This window comes from Equus caballus, chromosome 6 (assembly GCF_041296265.1).
Source record: "Equus caballus isolate H_3958 breed thoroughbred chromosome 6, TB-T2T, whole genome shotgun sequence".
Taxonomy (NCBI): domain Eukaryota; kingdom Metazoa; phylum Chordata; class Mammalia; order Perissodactyla; family Equidae; genus Equus; species Equus caballus.
Genome location: NC_091689.1, coordinates 86749355 through 86766341, shown reverse-complemented (window position 1 = coordinate 86766341; position 16987 = coordinate 86749355). Strand labels below are relative to the sequence as shown.

General features: G+C 44.4%; 1 protein-coding gene across 3 annotated transcripts; it reads right to left on the bottom strand.

Annotated features, from left to right (window-relative positions):
* Positions 1 to 55: 55 nt before the first annotated feature.
* RAB5B (RAB5B, member RAS oncogene family) lies at positions 56 to 15990 on the bottom strand. 3 transcript variants are annotated; one of them, XM_001504797.6, is made up of 6 exons: positions 15789 to 15990; positions 5547 to 5809; positions 4037 to 4188; positions 3644 to 3766; positions 2996 to 3089; positions 56 to 2660 (listed from the first exon to the last, which is right to left on the bottom strand). In XM_001504797.6, the coding sequence occupies exons 2-6, from the start codon at positions 5707 to 5709 to the stop codon at positions 2545 to 2547; spliced, it is 648 nt and encodes a 215-aa protein (XP_001504847.1). In that variant the 5' UTR covers positions 5710 to 5809; positions 15789 to 15990; the 3' UTR covers positions 56 to 2544. The 3 variants fall into 3 exon arrangements, with proteins under 3 accessions (XP_001504847.1, XP_070127728.1, XP_070127729.1); XM_070271627.1 differs by having other exon boundaries at positions 15589 to 15872; XM_070271628.1 differs by lacking the exon at positions 15789 to 15990 and adding an exon at positions 15326 to 15438.
* Between the last annotated feature and the right edge of the window lie 997 nt (positions 15991 to 16987).

The following is a 16987-nucleotide window of genomic DNA, read 5'->3' as shown; positions in this document are numbered from 1 at the left end:
CTTGTATCAGACAGACAAATAGAAAAAAAAAAAAAGAAGTAACACTCCAATACACTTTTCTTTTTTTTTTTCCTTTTTTACTTACATTAAATACATCGGTAAATCAGCAGTCGCATTCTGTTACCACGATTGTTATGTTGGGAGAGGAAGAAAGAGGAAAAAAGGCAAATGCTTTCTTAAAAGCAAAAAAAAAAAAAAAGGGACACCCCCTCTTAAAAAAAATGATTTGAAGAAAAAAATGAAGAGCTGGGAAATAAAAACTAAGATCCCCAAGCCCAACAGAGCTCAAAGGAAAGCAGACGAGCTGGTAGGAAGTAGAAGGAAGGCAGCAGATAGGCCCAGAAGCTAAGGCCAATCCTGTTCCTAAGGGGGTTGCGGAGGCAAGAAGCTGGAGAAATGGTTTCCCAGCCCCAAGGCAACGAAGCATCTTCACTCCTGCTCCACGGGGAAAGCTGCGCAGAGAAAGAACTCCATTTCTAAGAGACTTAAGAGAGCAGCCGTCCTAGTTCTTCCACTGGTAAGAATGCAATGGGTACTGTTAGGGGCTAGTGGGTGCTGGGAAAGGAAGGGAAAAAGGTATGTGTATTTCAGGGCCACAGGAACTAAGGCTGCCCCTGGAAAAGGAAGGGAATTGAGATCTAAGTGGAAGAACCTACACTGGGTCCTTCAGAATCTCAGCTTCATGGATTTCTCAGCTGCTCTGGGACGGAAGGCAGTCTGCAAGCCAAAAGGGCAGAAAGATTCCAATCCTAGGTCACTGGGGCCTTTCCTATCTTACTTCCTCCAATTTTCCCAAAACTCTGGGCTGGAACAAGAAGGAATTTAGAGTTCTCTCTTGCCTTGATGGCTTCCAAAAGACATCCTAAAATACCTAATGAGGGATGTGAAGAGAGGCTAGAGATTTAGGAAGGACCAAAGTCCTCTGGTGATGTGAGACAGCTGTGAGGGACCTTCAGTGCCAGATGTTCCCTGTGCACAGGAACAGCTGTTTTGATATGAGGGGGCCACAAGTAGACCTGTGGTAGAGCCCCTAGTGGTACATGGATTAAACTACTGGTTACATGGGGGATGGGTATGGGGATAAGCATAGACGGACTAAACTGACGATACTAACACAGGAGAAAAGAAATAGAGCATGATGGGAGGTGGGGGACAGAACAGACTGTACAGTGGGAATAAAGATCATACCTATTTACAGGGAAGTAGAAAAGACATGGTAATGGGTGGATCAAACTAAATGTGAACCTGGGAAAGGACAGAAAACTCCTCCCTCTGGTCTGACTCCTCTTTGTTCCCCTACCTTGGCCCGTGCTATCCTGAGACCACTCTCCAGTTGCTTGGTTAATTCCCCAGGAAAGGCAAACCTACACCCAAGAGCTAGGTTGGCAAGAATATAGGTTAAGAATCAGAGTTGGAGGAAGCTAGCAGTGGAGATTGGGCTTGAGTAGCTGCCACTGGTCCTGTTCTCTACAGCCCGTCCCAAACCTTATGTATACCTCGGATTCCATTTAAAAAGGTGAGAGGGCAGGTAAATCAATCAAAACCCCCATAAAACAAGTATCCCAACCAAACTACCATCAATTAAAGTGCAAACTGCAGGGAATATAGTGGCTGGGGCTGAGACCATCTAAGGGCCAGAGAGAAAAAAAATGCATATGTATAAATCAGAGGATGGATGACAGAAACTGGTTCCTCCTCTGATTAGATCACAGCAGAGCCAAAGATGCAGGCAACCAGTGAAGATTCTTTGGAGGACTCTGGGGTCCAGAGTCTCCCCCACTATGGGGGAGAAGCTACCTAAGAGGCTGGGTGAGGGGAAACTAGGTCTTGGAAGAGTTCTGGAGTCACAGATGACACTGCATCTCCACCTCCGCCCAGTTGGCTAACAACACAACTCCCAGCTGGTGTCCAAGAGCTTGCCTTCCCATTCTCACCTCTACCTAGAAACATCCTCCACAAGGCCAACTCATGGATACTGCAGTGTTTTCAAATATGGGAAACACCAACCAAATAAAAACAAAAGGGAAATGTTTCCTTACTCCCTCTTGCTCTGAGCCTTACTCTCCCCCAGGGCCCTTAATGTGACTGAACTGGAGACCTCCTTCCTCAGTTCCTGGCTTCACCACCTTCTCCATCCTGGGGAGAGGAGGAAAAGGGGATCAAGAACAGGGATTGACCAAAAGCAGAAGGGGAAGGGGCAGGAGACAAAAATGTTTTCTGAAAAAATGGGGAGGAGGAGGAAAGATAAGTAGGTCACTGTTTTGCACCTATAATACAAAGTGAAGAAAGTTTGTTTTGGAAGGTAAGTCCTGGGGGATCTGACCCCCAAACCCCAGAGTAGGGGTAGGAGGCCAGTGGCAACAGCTGCCTGGTGTTGGTTGCTGAAGCGTTAAAAAGTGCCATGACAGAGCTGTCAGGAGGCAGCCCTTGGGAGCCAGGGCTCAGTGTGCTGTTACCGTAGGGGCTGTGTGCTGAGGGGTGGGGATGGAGGTTATTTCTTAGCTCTCGTGCTAGCTCCATACTTGGTTGCTGCTAGCCACCCCCTCAGTTGCTACAACACTGGCTCTTGTTCTGCTGGGACTGCTCATGGAGATCCACACCCCGGCTTCGGCCTGCTGCACCCCCTGGATTCTGGGGTTCACTCTTTGGCAACTTCTTAGCTAAAGATAAAAAGAGAAAGGAACAAAGTATGGTAGATTTTACTCATCCCCCCAAAAGACTATTGGGTGGGGGAGAATTAGGGAGGAAAGGAGAAATGTGAGAAATTAAAAGAATGTTCTGAAGAGGGGAGGGTTCACTGTTTGTAAACTACATTGAAGTCAGGGAGGTTCAAGCTGTAAACAAAGGATGGAGGTCACAATGGAAAGTTAAGGTACTTCCATACCTAAAGTTTTCACGAGAAGAGACACTCCCATCCATCCTTATGACTTGGGTTAGTGATCTTGCCTAGAGGCAAGGGAAGACAATGAAGACCTCAAGGCTGCTGTGACCTTACCTATTGCCAGGAAGAGGTCGTTCACGTTCATAGCTGTCTTGGCTGAAGTCTCCATAAACAATAAACTGTTGTCATCTGCATACGCCTGGGCCTCCTGCAAGGTGTGGGGTATACTGGCACTTAGAATGTAGGGTAGGAACAAGTATTGCCTTTCCACTCCCTTGTAGCACCACCTGGCAATATGCTAGGTTCCCTCCCCTTAATTGTCCCTCTGAGCCAGGTGGCCCTGGACTCATATTTTGATGACGACTCCCTCAAGGATAACTCATGGTTTAGACCACTTAATCCAACAAACAGATGTGAAGAATCTTAATTATGGGGGAGAAGGTAAGTTGGTTGGGGATTTTGGGTTCTGACACTTGAAGAGTCCCTTACCTCAAATTCAATTGCTCCCTCCTTCCTGTTTCACACTGGTACCCCCACAGCTGGTACTCCCCTACCCCTCTGCTCTGGAATTTTCTTCTGACTCCTCTAAAATCTCCTGGCTGTCATTAGGGTCACAGTGTTGCTGTATTTAACTTGGTGCAGAACTGGGGAATGAGATGATGAAAGTCCTCAGATGAGGTTTTCAGAGAGGACAGGTTTGGAAAAAAGAGGTCCCAAACACAGAGAGAGTGTGTTAGAGAGGGACTCTGTAGGCCATCTTACTTCATACTCCACCATGCGCTTGTTGGCCAGGTCAGCTTTGTTCCCTGCCAGGGCAATAACGATGCTAGGACTGGCCTGTCGCTGTAGTTCCTTTACCCATGTCTTTGCTCGAGCGAAGGTTTCCTAGGAAAACATGAGGAAGAGAATGGGTGGGCTGGAATGATTGCCAATCTAGGCCCATTACCTTCAAAACCTAGCCTCAAAACTCACCTCTTCTAGGTGGCCGTCCCTCACTGAAACCACCTGTCTCTGATCATTCATTACCTCTGTCTTCTCAGCACTTGGAAGCATAATTTGTACTCTTATTTTGCTATTTCAAGAACTGGTTTTCTCTTTCCCACCTAATTTAATTCCTATAAATAAAAGCAAGGATAATCTTCTCAGCTCACTTACCTGATTAGTAATGTCATAAACCACAATTGCAGCTTGGGCACCTCTGTAGTACATAGGGGCCAAGCTATGGTATCGCTCCTGCCCAGCTGTGTCCCAGATCTCAAACTTGACTGTTGTGTCATCTAGACAGACAGACTGGGTGAGGAAGGCCGCTATGGATGAGAGAATGAAGGAGAAGAAGTTGTAAGTGGGAGGATGAATGGGAACATCCCACCGCCCTTCAAAATATCTCCACTCTCAGCCTAAGACCACTTATGGCCCAGGCCATTCAGCTACAGGAAAAGGTTTAATGATCTCTTTCTTATATATAGGTCCTGGAACCAGGATTAAGACTGCTCTTAGCTAAGTCCTTCCTACCAGAAGTTTCTCTAGCTAAAGAATGGGGGCACCTCATAAACTATGAGGGATAGAAAGAACTGCCACTTATACCAGAGTCATCCCTTTTCTAACCAAAACAGGAATAAGAGATAATGACAGAGATAATAAGCTTCAGATAAAAGTCACATCAAGAACTGATTAGAAGATTTTAAAGCTTGAAGGGAGGTCCCACCATTATCAATATTATTTGGCTGTTACTTTTTCATATAATCTGCTGATCCAAGAACACCACATTTCCAAAGTGACTAGTAAAAGCGAGGAAGGAGTAACATGGGAGTTCTCATAAAAGATTCTTTATTGAATTAGCACACTATTTGGGGGGTAGTGACAGGGAAAAGGCTGCAAAAGTGGGAAAGGTAAATGCTCTTTAGCTTTTGTATTTGGTTCCGGCCTCTATTTTACCAGATATGTGCACCAGAATCATCTAAGGAGCTTTTCCAAACATACATGTCTACACTGCCACCAACCTCATTCTACCTCCAATACTAATCCGTAGATTTAAGGTAGAGCCCAAGCATACATCGGATGAAAATGTTCCCCTGGTGATTCCGATGTACATCTTTTTTTTAAAAGATTTTTTTTATTTTTCCTTTTTTTCCCCAAAGACCCCCAGTACATAGTTGTATATATTTTTTTTAGTTGTGGGTCCTTCTAGTTGTGGCATGTGGGATGCTGCCTCAGCGTGGCCTGATGAGCGGTGCCATGTCCGTGCCCAAGATCCGAACAGCAAAACCCTGGGCTGCAGAAGCGGAGTGCGCGAACTCAACTACTCGGCCACAGGGATGGCCTCTGATGTACATCTTTGATTACGAGTCCCTGCTCCAAACCAATTCTGCTCAAGATGACACTCAAATGAATTCCATTGGGATTAAGATGACAGTGGGAGGAGAAAGAAAGGCTGAGATAAAAATTAGTGATTTTCTTGGTGTGCAAAGGTGAACCTTTCTAACTTTCTTCCAGGAAGCAAGAGAATGAACATATACTTGCTTTTGGGCATTATGGCAATTTTTCCTGTTTTATAAAGGATTTCCATTACGAGGAGCTAAGAGGGCCAACTCCAAAATCAGGTCCCTAGATCTCCCTTCAAAAGCCGTACTAAGCATTGAACCTCTTCCTTCCCTGAGGTACTCACCTCCAATGGTGCTCTCTTGGTACTCATGGAACTGCCCTTTGACAAATCGTAACACCAGGCTAGACTTCCCCACTGCAGATTCACCCAGCAGGACCAATTTGAACTGGCATATTTTGCTGGCCTGGGGCTGCCCATTGGGCCTGGCTGTGCTTCTGCTAGTCATGGCCAGATTATCAGAGTGGGAAAGGGTGGAGGGAGGGGGATGCCACAAAGCGGCAAAGGGGGGAGGGGGGAGGGGAGGGGACTTCCAGGCTTCAACAGTCCTGCAAGAAAAAAAGTGGGTAAAATTAAACACAGGGCCATTGCAGCTGCAATCACTTTTTAGAGAAAGGATAGAATCTCTTCATTTCTTTGCTCCTATGAGGACTTAACTCAAAATTATCCCCTTTTTTTTTTTTTTAAAGCTTCAGTGCATGGTTGTGTACCCTAGTTGTTTTTAGTTCTCTATGTGAGCCGTCCCAGTATGACAACTGACAGACAGCTGGTGTGGTTCCACGACCAGGAAAATGAACCTGGGCCACGGCAGTGAGAGCACTGAATCTTAACCACTAGACCACCAGGGCTGGCTCCAAAATCATCTATTTAAAAAAATGTATTAAAAAAAAAACCAAAACATTAAAAGTTTACACCACTGAGAGGGTCCCAGGCAGCTGACACTTAGTGCTAAGAGTGGAGAATAGTAAAATAAGAACTGCCTCTGAGGTAGAGTTTGCCCTACCGTATAATCCCTAACTGCCAAGAGAGCTGAAATGCAAACACTAAAAACTGCGTAAGAGCTTTTAATCTCCCACCAGGTCCCCACCAGCTCTTCAAAAACAGCAAATTGACGAATTTTTAGTGGGCCTGAAGAACACACAGATCCACGCCCATAAGTACCCTAGATCCCCAGTATCTCCTCGGTATCTTGGTGCTATGCTCCCCCCCTCCCCATTTTTTTCTAGCTTTCAAAATGAGAGATTCACCCCAGAGGTATGGGGTAAGAGTCACTCTTCCTTAGCGTACAGGGGTAGCTCAGTCTTCTTGACATTCCTGAAAAGCTAACCAGGGTCCAATTGCCAGAAAACTTATCTTTGCTCATTTCTTGTCAAAGCTGAGTAGAGAAACACAACCAACAGACCACATTCAGTATCAACTCCTTCACTTAGCTCCCGCCACCTCTGCTGTGTGAAAGTCTATTACATCTAAGAGTCAGTAGGCTTGACCTACTCTCAACTTGCAGCTGTCTTCCTGGTGCTTAGGGATTAGATTACCCTCCACACCGAACAGGCCTAACAGCTGTAACCCTCCAAATTAGAGGTGGAGAAAGGTGTACCTTCTAAACACATGCAGGAGTCTCCAGAGGATGTTATGGGGATAAGTCTTCAAGCAATATGTATATGATGAAAGAATAAACTGAACCACCTTTCTGCCTTCCAAGAAGCTATGAAAGCTGGTGGTGGTGGAGACAGAGAAGTTGAGACTTTGAGAGTCTAATCATTCAAACCTGAATATATTTCATCATCCTGACTCTGAGGGGAAAGGAACTATGAGATTCAAAGAAGAATTAGCATGTAAAACCTCTCTCCAAAACCCAAGCACTGCTTGGGTTGTACTTTGCTTGTTCAAACTAATCTTTCCTTCTCCAAGGTTAATCCTAGTGACCCCACAAACATCATACTCTATGGCATATATGGTGAAACATTATTTTGTCATTAAAGCAAGTTGCTTTGGAGTCAAATCAGGGTTAAAAATCTCTGCAATCCTAGTAAAAACATAAAAGACAGTAAAATCATAGAGGAGGCAGTGCAGAGGAACAAAGGCCATGGAATCCAATTCACTGGGTTTATTTTAAAGTTGTGCTCACTAGCTGTGAAACTTTGGGCAAGATACTACATCTATGCATTTGTTTCCTCATCTGTAAAATGGGATAACAGCCTTATGAGCACCTACTTCATAAAGTTGTTGTGAGGAATAAATAAGATAATACATACAAAGAACTTAAGTATTTGACAAAAAGTGCTAAATGATCAAGCTACTAATTTCATTATTAATATGACATCAAGAAAATTTCTCTGCTTGAGCCTTACCTTCCACCTTTTTAAAATGGAATAGCTACGTCATAGAGTGACTATGACAAGTGAAAGATGTATTTAGCATAGTGCTAATAAATAATAAGATAGATATTGTCATTTAGTGGCCTTGATTCATAGAAAAGATCAGTTTAATATATTAAAGTATATCTCAGTACTAGTTGTTATTAATATATTCCTAAAAAGCAGCCATGATATGAAAGAGGTAGAGGAAAAAACAGAAAAAACAAACGTAAAGAGGAAGTTAACAGAGGAATGAGATAGAAGTGAGAATTTAGAAAAGTCCCAAAGTAGACTACATTAATGCAGGAATGTAACAAATCACTCTGATCCTACTGGGAATTTTGTAGTCTCCTAGGCCAGAGTCCTAAGAATTCAGATACACATGTGCCATTTTGTGATGAAGTTTTCATTGGTCTATGATGAAATGATAAAAATAAAGATTATATAGCAAGTTTGTCTTAAAGCTAAATTTATTCAATTTAAAAGAACATTCTTTATAACAAGATTTCTAACTTCTCACTTTCTTAGCATCAATTTTCTCTCAAAGGTAAGTACATATATTGCGTGGGAAAACCTCTAAGACCTATTGTTAAGTTAAGGAAAAAAAAAAGTTGGGGCCAGCCCAGTGGCATAGTGGTTAAGTTCACACACACCACTTCAGCAGCCTAGGGTTTGCAGGTTTGGATCCTGGGTGCGGACCTAGCACCGCTTGTCAAGCCATGGTGTGGTGACATCCTACATAAAACAGAGGAAGACTGCCACAGATGCTAGCTCAGCAACAATCCTCCTCAAGCAAAAAGAGGAAGATTGGCCCTGGAAGATTGGCAACAGATGTTAGCTCAGGGCCAATCTTCCTCACCAAAAAAAAAAAAAAAAAGAAAAAAAAAGTTAGAGAACCAAACACATGATTGGATCATATTTCTGTAAAACAAAACAAAATCCTACATAGAGAAAGGTATGGAAGGATACACACCTATCTGTTAACAATACCTCTGAGGAGAGTGGGATTGACAAGGGCAGTATGTGAAGGATTCATATTTTTTCATTCTACGTAATTCTTTTTTAACAGGAAATGTATATTTTAAAAGTTTTTAAAATAACTTTCTTAACAGCCCAGGGTTCGTCGGTTCAGATCCCGGGTGCAGGCATGGCACTGCTTGGCAAGCCATGCTGTGGCAGGCGTCCCACATATAAAGTAGAGGAAGATGGGCACAGATGTTAGCTCAGGGCCAGTCTTCCTCAGCAAAAAAAAAAAAAAAAAAAAAAAAAAAAAGAGGAGGATTGGCAGTAGTTAGCTCAGGGCTAATCTTCCTCAAAAACAAAACAAACTTTTTAAAATGCTTTTAAAAAATAATATTGTTGATAGGCAGTAGTCAACTTTCTAAATATCCTTATGTGGATCAATAAAAACCCCAAAATTTAAATTAATTGGTTCATGAAATCCAAAATTCTGGGAACCAGTACTGCAAGAATCAGTATTAACTAGCTTCTTAACCACTAGTCATAGTTCTTTAGCTCTTTTCATCCTCAAACCGTTAGAGCAGTGTTTCTCAAACTGTGGGCTGTAACCCAACAGTGACCTTGAAATCACTTGGTGGATCATGATCAGTGTATTAAAAAAAAGAACAAAAAATACCAAGTGTTGCAAATAATATGCATTAAGAATCATTCTTTGTAACAAGATTTCTAACTTCTCACTTTCTTAGCATCAATTTTCTCTCAAAGGTAAATACATATATTGCATGAGAAAACCTCTAAGACCTAATGCTAAGTTAAGGGGAAAAAAAAAAAGTTGGGACCAGTCCAGTGGCATAGCAGTTAAGTTCGCACACTCTGCTTCAGCAAAGTTCGCACACTTCACTTGTGTATGTATGTACACACACTGAGTCATCACGTAAAATGGTTTTTTAATGAGTTGTGATCAAAAAAAGTTTAAAAAGTAGTGCTTTGGAGAGGCCTGACACTGAAAGATGGGTTGGTAGGGAGGGGAGGAAGTCCAGTCTCTGACCATAGGCTATGGTTACTACTAAAGCACTTCTAGATGAAATTAAGATGAGGGCTGAATATAGCTCTCCAGGGGTCAGAGGATTCTCCAACCTGCTGCTAAAGCAATGGAGCAGTTATGAGAGTGGGAAGGCAAACTAGACAGAGGCGGTGCCAGGCAGTGGCAAGGGCTTTGGAATAGGGCAATCCTGAGTTTTAGTCTCTGCTTCTCCAGTTAATCCCCCGTGATCTTAGGCTACTCACTCCCTTTGCCTTTCTGAGCCTCAGCTAGTCCTTATCTATATGGATCTTGGAGGCGGGGATAGGTCAAAGTAGCAAAGAGCAGAATTTGAATTCAATTTGAAAGTTCTGGGTACATTTAAGAAATCTGTTTCTCTTAGGACTTCTCAGCATTTGCGAAGATGAATTATTTTTGAAAACATATTTATGTGCTACTTCATAAACACTGTTTCATAGGAAAAAAGGATAGGCCATCATAACTCTACACTTTAAAACAGAACACAGATGACACAATAGGGGGAAAAACTACAAATGATAAGCTGATCAAGTTTCCTTTAGTTGACATACATATACTCCTAAGAAACAACAGGAAAAGTGATTAGATTCTTCAACTTACTCCCTCACATTTTTATCTATTCCAAAGCATGTGATTCAAGGGGCAGAACACTAAGCCTCAATGTTACTACTCTACAATATGAAAACATGGGAGTTAGAATGGACTGAATTCTCATGGGCAGACACAACACTCTAGGCCTGGGAAAACAGGAGGGAGTTGGGGAAGTGTTAAGATAGGAAAGTCACAGACTCGCTCCGGTTGCAAAGCCCTTGTCACTAATCCCTACAAGATGTAAGTCAAGCCAGAGCCCAGACACGATCAGCAAACCTTCTTGCTACTAAGCAGCCCTGGATTGTCAGATATTAGTAACGACTGGGTTGGAAAAGATTACCTCCCATCCCAATGTGTCACCTCAAGAATATGTCCTATCTTCCCTGTTCACATCAATTGATGAGCTGCCCATCTCTGTGCCTTAATCTTTAATCTAAATGTGTTTATAAGTGTATCATGTTTTTCACACAATAACTAGACTCTCAAAAGATTAGGGGTACAGAAATGAAAATAATATGTATAAGAGTCATTTGATTTCTTTCCTATTCTGGTGGTGATTTTTTTGCTAAGAGTTGACTGTGGGCAAATAATTCATTCAAAGGCAAAAATAAACCACAGCCAGTCAAGTTGGTGTAATGATTATTACCTTCAAACCTGAGGCAAAAAAGGGAGGAGGTTATTTTTCCCTTCATCCTTTCCAGTTCAAAAGGGAAGAAATCAGATTTAACTTCTTAGAAGTGGAGCTCCATGACAATGGCTCATCCAATGACAATCAACTAGGGAGGACTGAGGCTTGACCATGGCATCAGCCCACTGGGGAGAGGGAGAGAGAGGATGGAGGGGCAAGCTCTCCCAGTAGTATGGGGAAATATAAATAGGAAAGATTTCTTAGCCTGCCATTCCCAGCTAGAGCAAGACTCCATTCCTCAGGCCCCCTTCCACTTGGCAGCTTTGAGTTCCTATGCCAACTACATACAAAGCCTCCAGAAGTCTGTCACCTATCAATAGAGACTGAGTGCCAGGTATCTAGCCCCTGGAGTCCAGCCCACTCCCAAATGTCAGCTCTATAAGGTCACTTTGCTAGATAAAAGGCAGTCTAGAGGTCTTCTAGTCCAGTCTCTGTATTTTACATGGAGCAAACTGAGGCAAAGTCAACCAACTTGACAGGTTACCTTGGCAACCATAACTCTGAAGTAAGCAGGAGATTATGAACTGAACTCCAAAGAGGGCACCAGGACAGAAACAAGAGCTTAGACTGGACAGAGTTCTGTCTCTATTTAGTTTAAGTAATTATTTCCTTTGGGGCTAAAAACAAGTTAGGAAGATCCAGGTCTTCCCTGGGAACTGGGATCCAGTTCCATGGCCTTCTAACAGAAGGACTCACTCATTACCATGCCTCTCTAGAAGGTCTTGACCAACCCCGACCAGGACAGTTGCAATAGAAGCAATTCAGTGGAAGATGACAGAGAAACTGGTAACTTTTGCAGGATTCAATGGGCCTTGGAATTAATGTAAGAGATCTACTGAGTAGGGAAGATAGGGCAGAAGCTAGTAAATACCTTCAACTCCCCAACTTTGTTTAGACCCAAAATTGCCAGAATCTTGAACTGACAGTTCCACTATTTGGCTCAGCTCTTTCATCGTGTTGACCCAGTGTTAACCAATGAGTCACTGGCTTAAATGAGAGTCCTTCCACTTCTCCCACTTCTCCCTTATATTTCCCCAAGAGGCAAAAAGCATACTTATCTCTTATCAGCATGGCAGTACAAACTCCTTATTATTGACCTAGGAAAGACTGGAATGCCCTTCCCCACTGCCTGCCTAGCAAACTCCTAAAGTATCTTTAAGGCCACCTCAAACGTCACCTTTTCCGTGAAATTGCAAAATTACCCTCTCACTCCAGCAGAATTCATCACTGATTCCTCCGGGCCCCATACTATTAAGACTGTATTTCTATCACAGCATTTATTACATTATATGAGTTAATTGTGTCTGTCTGCTCTGCTAAACTATCAACTTCTCAGTAAGTGTAACTATTTTTTATGTCATCTTGAATCTCCAGAGCAGAGCACAATGCCTGGTCCCTAAGTAGGTGTTCATTAAATGCTCCCTAAATTAATTAAGACCAAAGCTATCCTGCTTCCCTCCTCCATCTACTCTTCCCCTCCGTGCCATCTGGATAGATTCTTACCCAGTTCCATTTGAGAATGTTTTTAATAGGCCTCAGAGAACCAAATCTCTTCCTTTCTTCTTTGTGATCTCCCTTGGATGGAGGGCCCTCTTGGGACCCAGCCCACAAGGTACTGTTGCAACTCACATGGGCTAACTGCTTTTCCTGTCACCCGTTACTATGCCTCAGATGGCCTAATCACACCGAATATGTGGCCCTCCCACCCTAACACTGAAGCAACTGTGGCTAAAAAACAAAGTTGTCTGAATTTTCAGTTGATGTTAAGTGTTTAAAAAACTTTGGGTCGTTATTTCTATTAATTCCTAAACTTGAGAAACAAGTTAAAAAAAAAAAAATCATACCACCAGAGCTAAAGGACACTCTGAAAATGTACCCACTGCCTCTAAACAGGAGCTACAGCCTGGCCCAGAAACCTACACACACTGTGCTCACCTGAGTGGCTCCTTGCTCAGCTCAGTTACTGTTCAGTCAATGACTAAATCTTTTATAAAACACTCTTGGGAAGTTGGAGTGTACTGTATATGGATTTAAGGCATCCTTCCTCCTAGAGGCCTGTTGCATTTCCTTATTTTAAGTTAACTGTCTCACACTTTGGTTACTTTCCAATCTGAAATGCCTTAGGATTAGAGAGCAGGCTATGCACTTGCTTCTCCTACTCTCTGCCTCCTCAGAAGTCAAATTTATATCAATGCACACAAACAAGCAAACTACAGGAGAGCAGTCCATGCTTGTGGGCAAAGTAAGACTAGATATCAGGCATGACTTCAAGGGTGATGGGAAAATTCTCTTCTCCAAGTATATTTGTATAACTCCAGATCTATGTTTGAAATTCTGTATTGATAATTCCACTCCTTACTCCCTCTTACGAAGCAGAAACTCTTGGAAGAATTAATACTTTAAGTGACTATTTGGTACTAACACCTTAATATGAAGCAATTCCAGATAGGTCTTGAAGGTAGGCTTTGATTAAGGGGAAGGTGGAAAAGACAAAAGGGATGTACAGAAGAAAGGGATAGGATACCACCAAGATGTAGAAAATGGCAAAGCCTAGAAAAGATTAAGCACACATACACACACACCCTACACAATATTTCCAAGACTGGCTTTGCAGGAGAGAAAATAAACGCTCCTGAGGGGACATCGAGGTTTCCGAGGGTACTGTACAAAGGCCGGGCACATTAGAGGGTTTCTAAAGCCAAGAAGGTCAAATTCAATTAATAAGGTAGTAGTATGAAATGTCCCAGCTGTAGTGAGGTTTAGAGGAAAACCAATTTCAAATCCAGAGAAACTTCGGAGCTTCTCCTATCACTATAGAGAGACAGATACAGGTGCCCCCTGGAGAATCACCTTCTTCTTTTGGGATAATGAAAGGAGGGTCATATAATCTGAACATGCAGAAGGCAGAGGTCTCAAATTCCTCACTTCAGCAGAGATGCCAATAATTCTCCCAAGCAAAATGATTCACTTTAACATTTGTTTCCTGCTCATAAAAGAGAAAAAAGTTTTGGCCATCTATATGGACATTTCCTAGGATACTCAGTGCACAACTGGGGTGTGTGTGTGTGTTCAAGGAGGTGAGAGATAAGCCAGAATAGAGCTCTCTATCAGTTGAATTTGATAGAAGCAAGACAAAATGAACCGTGAAAGGAGCACAATAAATAACAGAGTATCATCCCAGAAGGGAAAACCGTGAAAAGAATGAGAAACCAGAGTTTGGTGAGAACATGAACACAGAATGGCCTTTGGTGGCACATCCCCCAAAGCGAAGCAAGATTATTCCCATCTGCTGTCTCTTATCTCTGACCTTTCTGGATGAAATATAATGAGTGAGGTATATGTGGGAGGATTAACACTTTCTACACTTCTGTACGGCTTGAATATTTAAAAATATGTGAATATTACCTTTGTAATTAAGAAGAAATGTAGTTATAAAATACAGTGGTATAAAAGGGAAAAAGGAGGATGTAAAATAAGAGAAAATGCAATAAGCTCCCATCTCTGGGGGACAAAGAAGGTCAGCAAACCACTAAAAATATATGGGAGGAGGGGACTCCTGTCCCTTGGTTATCCAGCTTCCTTTTCTCTACTCACCCCCTACCCAAGTGCCTCGCTGTTTGACCCAACTTTCTAACAGCACAGAAACCTGGGCACCTAAAGAAACAGACAAAGAACAGAGGTGATGCCAACCTTCTGAATGGAATTTCTCATTCTTCCCCAAATCCCTTCCTTAGTGATATCACCTCATAGTTCCAGGCTTGGTTCCACCCAACCTTCACCTGCCTGGGAAATACCCAAGTCTAAGTCCCACAAAAGTTTCACCAACTGTGGTCAGAAGATCTCTTGATGGCTGGGGATCTCTGAGCCCCTTTGCAGTGCAGATAATGAAATCGCTGACTGCCCACTTCTAAGGTCCGAGATACAGTATCCACTATAGACCATATTATTAAGTGGGAAAGAAACAGACAAACGTCCCTCAAATCCAGGTTCTTAGCTTTTTCACAGGACATGAAACAGTGGGTAAGAGAAACACAGAGACTGCAGCCAAAGTGTAGGGGCTGAGTCTGGAACAGCCAACAGTCACAGAAAAAAATTTACATTTGTCTTCACTGGCTACCCTGGGAGTACCAAAAAACTTCAAGTCACCACATCTCAACACGAATGCGAACAAAAGAGCGGGTACTCCCAAGACCCAGAGCCTCCAGCCCACCCTTCAGCATTCCCAGAAGCTCCCATAACTGACACCAGGCCCTGCTTCCATTTCCCCAACTACCTCAGCCTTCTAGATCAGGGAAGCTTCCTTCGTTTGCCCCAGTTCTCCCTCACTGAACACAAACCCCTCTCGGCTCAACTCTGGGGCGTAGTTATTTTTATAATAGTCACTTTCCCCGAAAAGAATGCCTCTTACCCAGCTAAGAACCCTTCTCAGGCCCTTCCCATCAGACACCTCAGGGAGCCCCAGCCCAGCTGCCCTCGGGGCCGGGCGTCAGGTCTGACCCCTCCGCACCTCCCGACAAATGGGCTTACCTCACCGCCGCCCCGTCCCTTCCCCAGCTCCTCCCTCTTCGGCGCTGCTCAATGAGGCCTGCCCCTGCCCTCCCACCAGCCCCGGGCCTCCGGCGCCGGCCCCAGCCCGGCAGCCCACAGAACCCGGCCGCCTCCCGGACTCACCAACTTTGGGCTCCCAGCCCGCCCGGCCCCCTCCTCAGCGCCCCCATTAGGCCTGCCGGGGCCCGGCCCCCTTCTCCCCTCTCCAGTGGGCCGCTCTAACCCCTCGCGGAGGCCCAGACCCGCCTCTGCTCTCGGGCCAGGCCGCTCTCCTCTCCCGGGCGCATCCGCCCCTGCCCCTGCGGGCTCCATCAGCCCGGTACCTGGGGCTTCGTCTCCCCCGTCGGGCCCAAGCCTGTGTCGAACAGACAAACAGCTGCGGCTCAACCAAACCCTCCTGCCCCTCCTCCTCCCCCTCGCCCTGGGCGGGGGCCCCAGCCAATAGCACGATTACCCGCCTACCACCAAGGGTGGGCTACATGAACCCTAATCCGCCAATCCTGTGAAGAAAGGCGGGTCTCTTTCGGAGCTGTCACCAACGAATACTAGCAAGGGACTCGACAGGCGGGGCCACAGACCAATAAGGAGAGGGAACCCTTGAAGATGGACGGGATGAGGAGCCATTAAAGAGCGAGCTCCCCGAGAGAGGGGGCGGTACACTGTTGACAGGCGTATATATAAACCAATAAAATCTCGACACCCTCATGACCCCGCCTTTTGACTCATAAACATCTAATCAGGTGAGTAATGGAGGCGGGTCAAAGGGAAACTTTAACCAGTACTGCGAAAATTCGGGACTTGAGTGGCAGGCAAGGCGGGATTGAAAGAAGCCTTAGGCAGGCCGCTGCTGACCTTCGCCCCTCCCCTGGATTTGGCGGGGGCTGCCTCTAGCGCCCCGCCCTCTATGACAAATTCGCGGGCGAGAAGGGAAATACCTCTCCCGGAGACCCGGCGCCCGGGAATTTAAGTAGCCATCACGTCGGTGCTTCCTCCTTTTAGTGGGGCCTCAGAGGACAGGAGTCTTTGGGGTGATCAGTGACGGTCTGAGATGTTTTTTGGCGGGGTGGGAGAATGGCAACTCCATGAAGCAGTAGCTTGCGGAGGCTTTTAGCCCCTCATAATAATTTTTCATACAATTGACATAGTCCGAATCATATGCAAATGTGAATAAAATATCTTTAGAAAAGTTCGCTGTTTGTGATATGCAAAAGAAGGGAAAACGACGAGCTTAGTGGGAAATGCAGTGTCAAGGTGAATTCCCATGGAGCCCATTCCCAACCACACTGCTGCTTCTAAGCGCTTCCTAACATTGAAATTCTGTAACTGCCGCCTTGTATGTATGTGTATGTGGGGTGTGTGTGTGTGTGTTGTCGGGGACGGGGTAGATGCAGGGTTATGGGGAAAGTGAAGTAGGAAATACCTAGGCTTTCAGTTTCCCCAGCTGTAATAGGGGCATTATCCCAACTGCATCATAGAGGCAAAATGGGGTAGGGTGGGTAGCTCTGCAGAGAGAGATTAGGAA

Coding starts and splice junctions, on each gene's coding strand:
- RAB5B (XM_070271627.1), bottom strand. CDS start 15,635: ATGGGGGCGCTGAGGAGGGGGCCGGGCGGGCTGGGAGCCCAAAGTTG. Junction 4,189..5,546: donor CCAAGAGAGCACCATTGGAG/GTGAGTACCTCA, acceptor TCTCATCCATAG/CGGCCTTCCTCACCCAGTCT. Junction 3,767..4,036: donor TTTATGACATTACTAATCAG/GTAAGTGAGCTG, acceptor ATGTTTTCCTAG/GAAACCTTCGCTCGAGCAAA.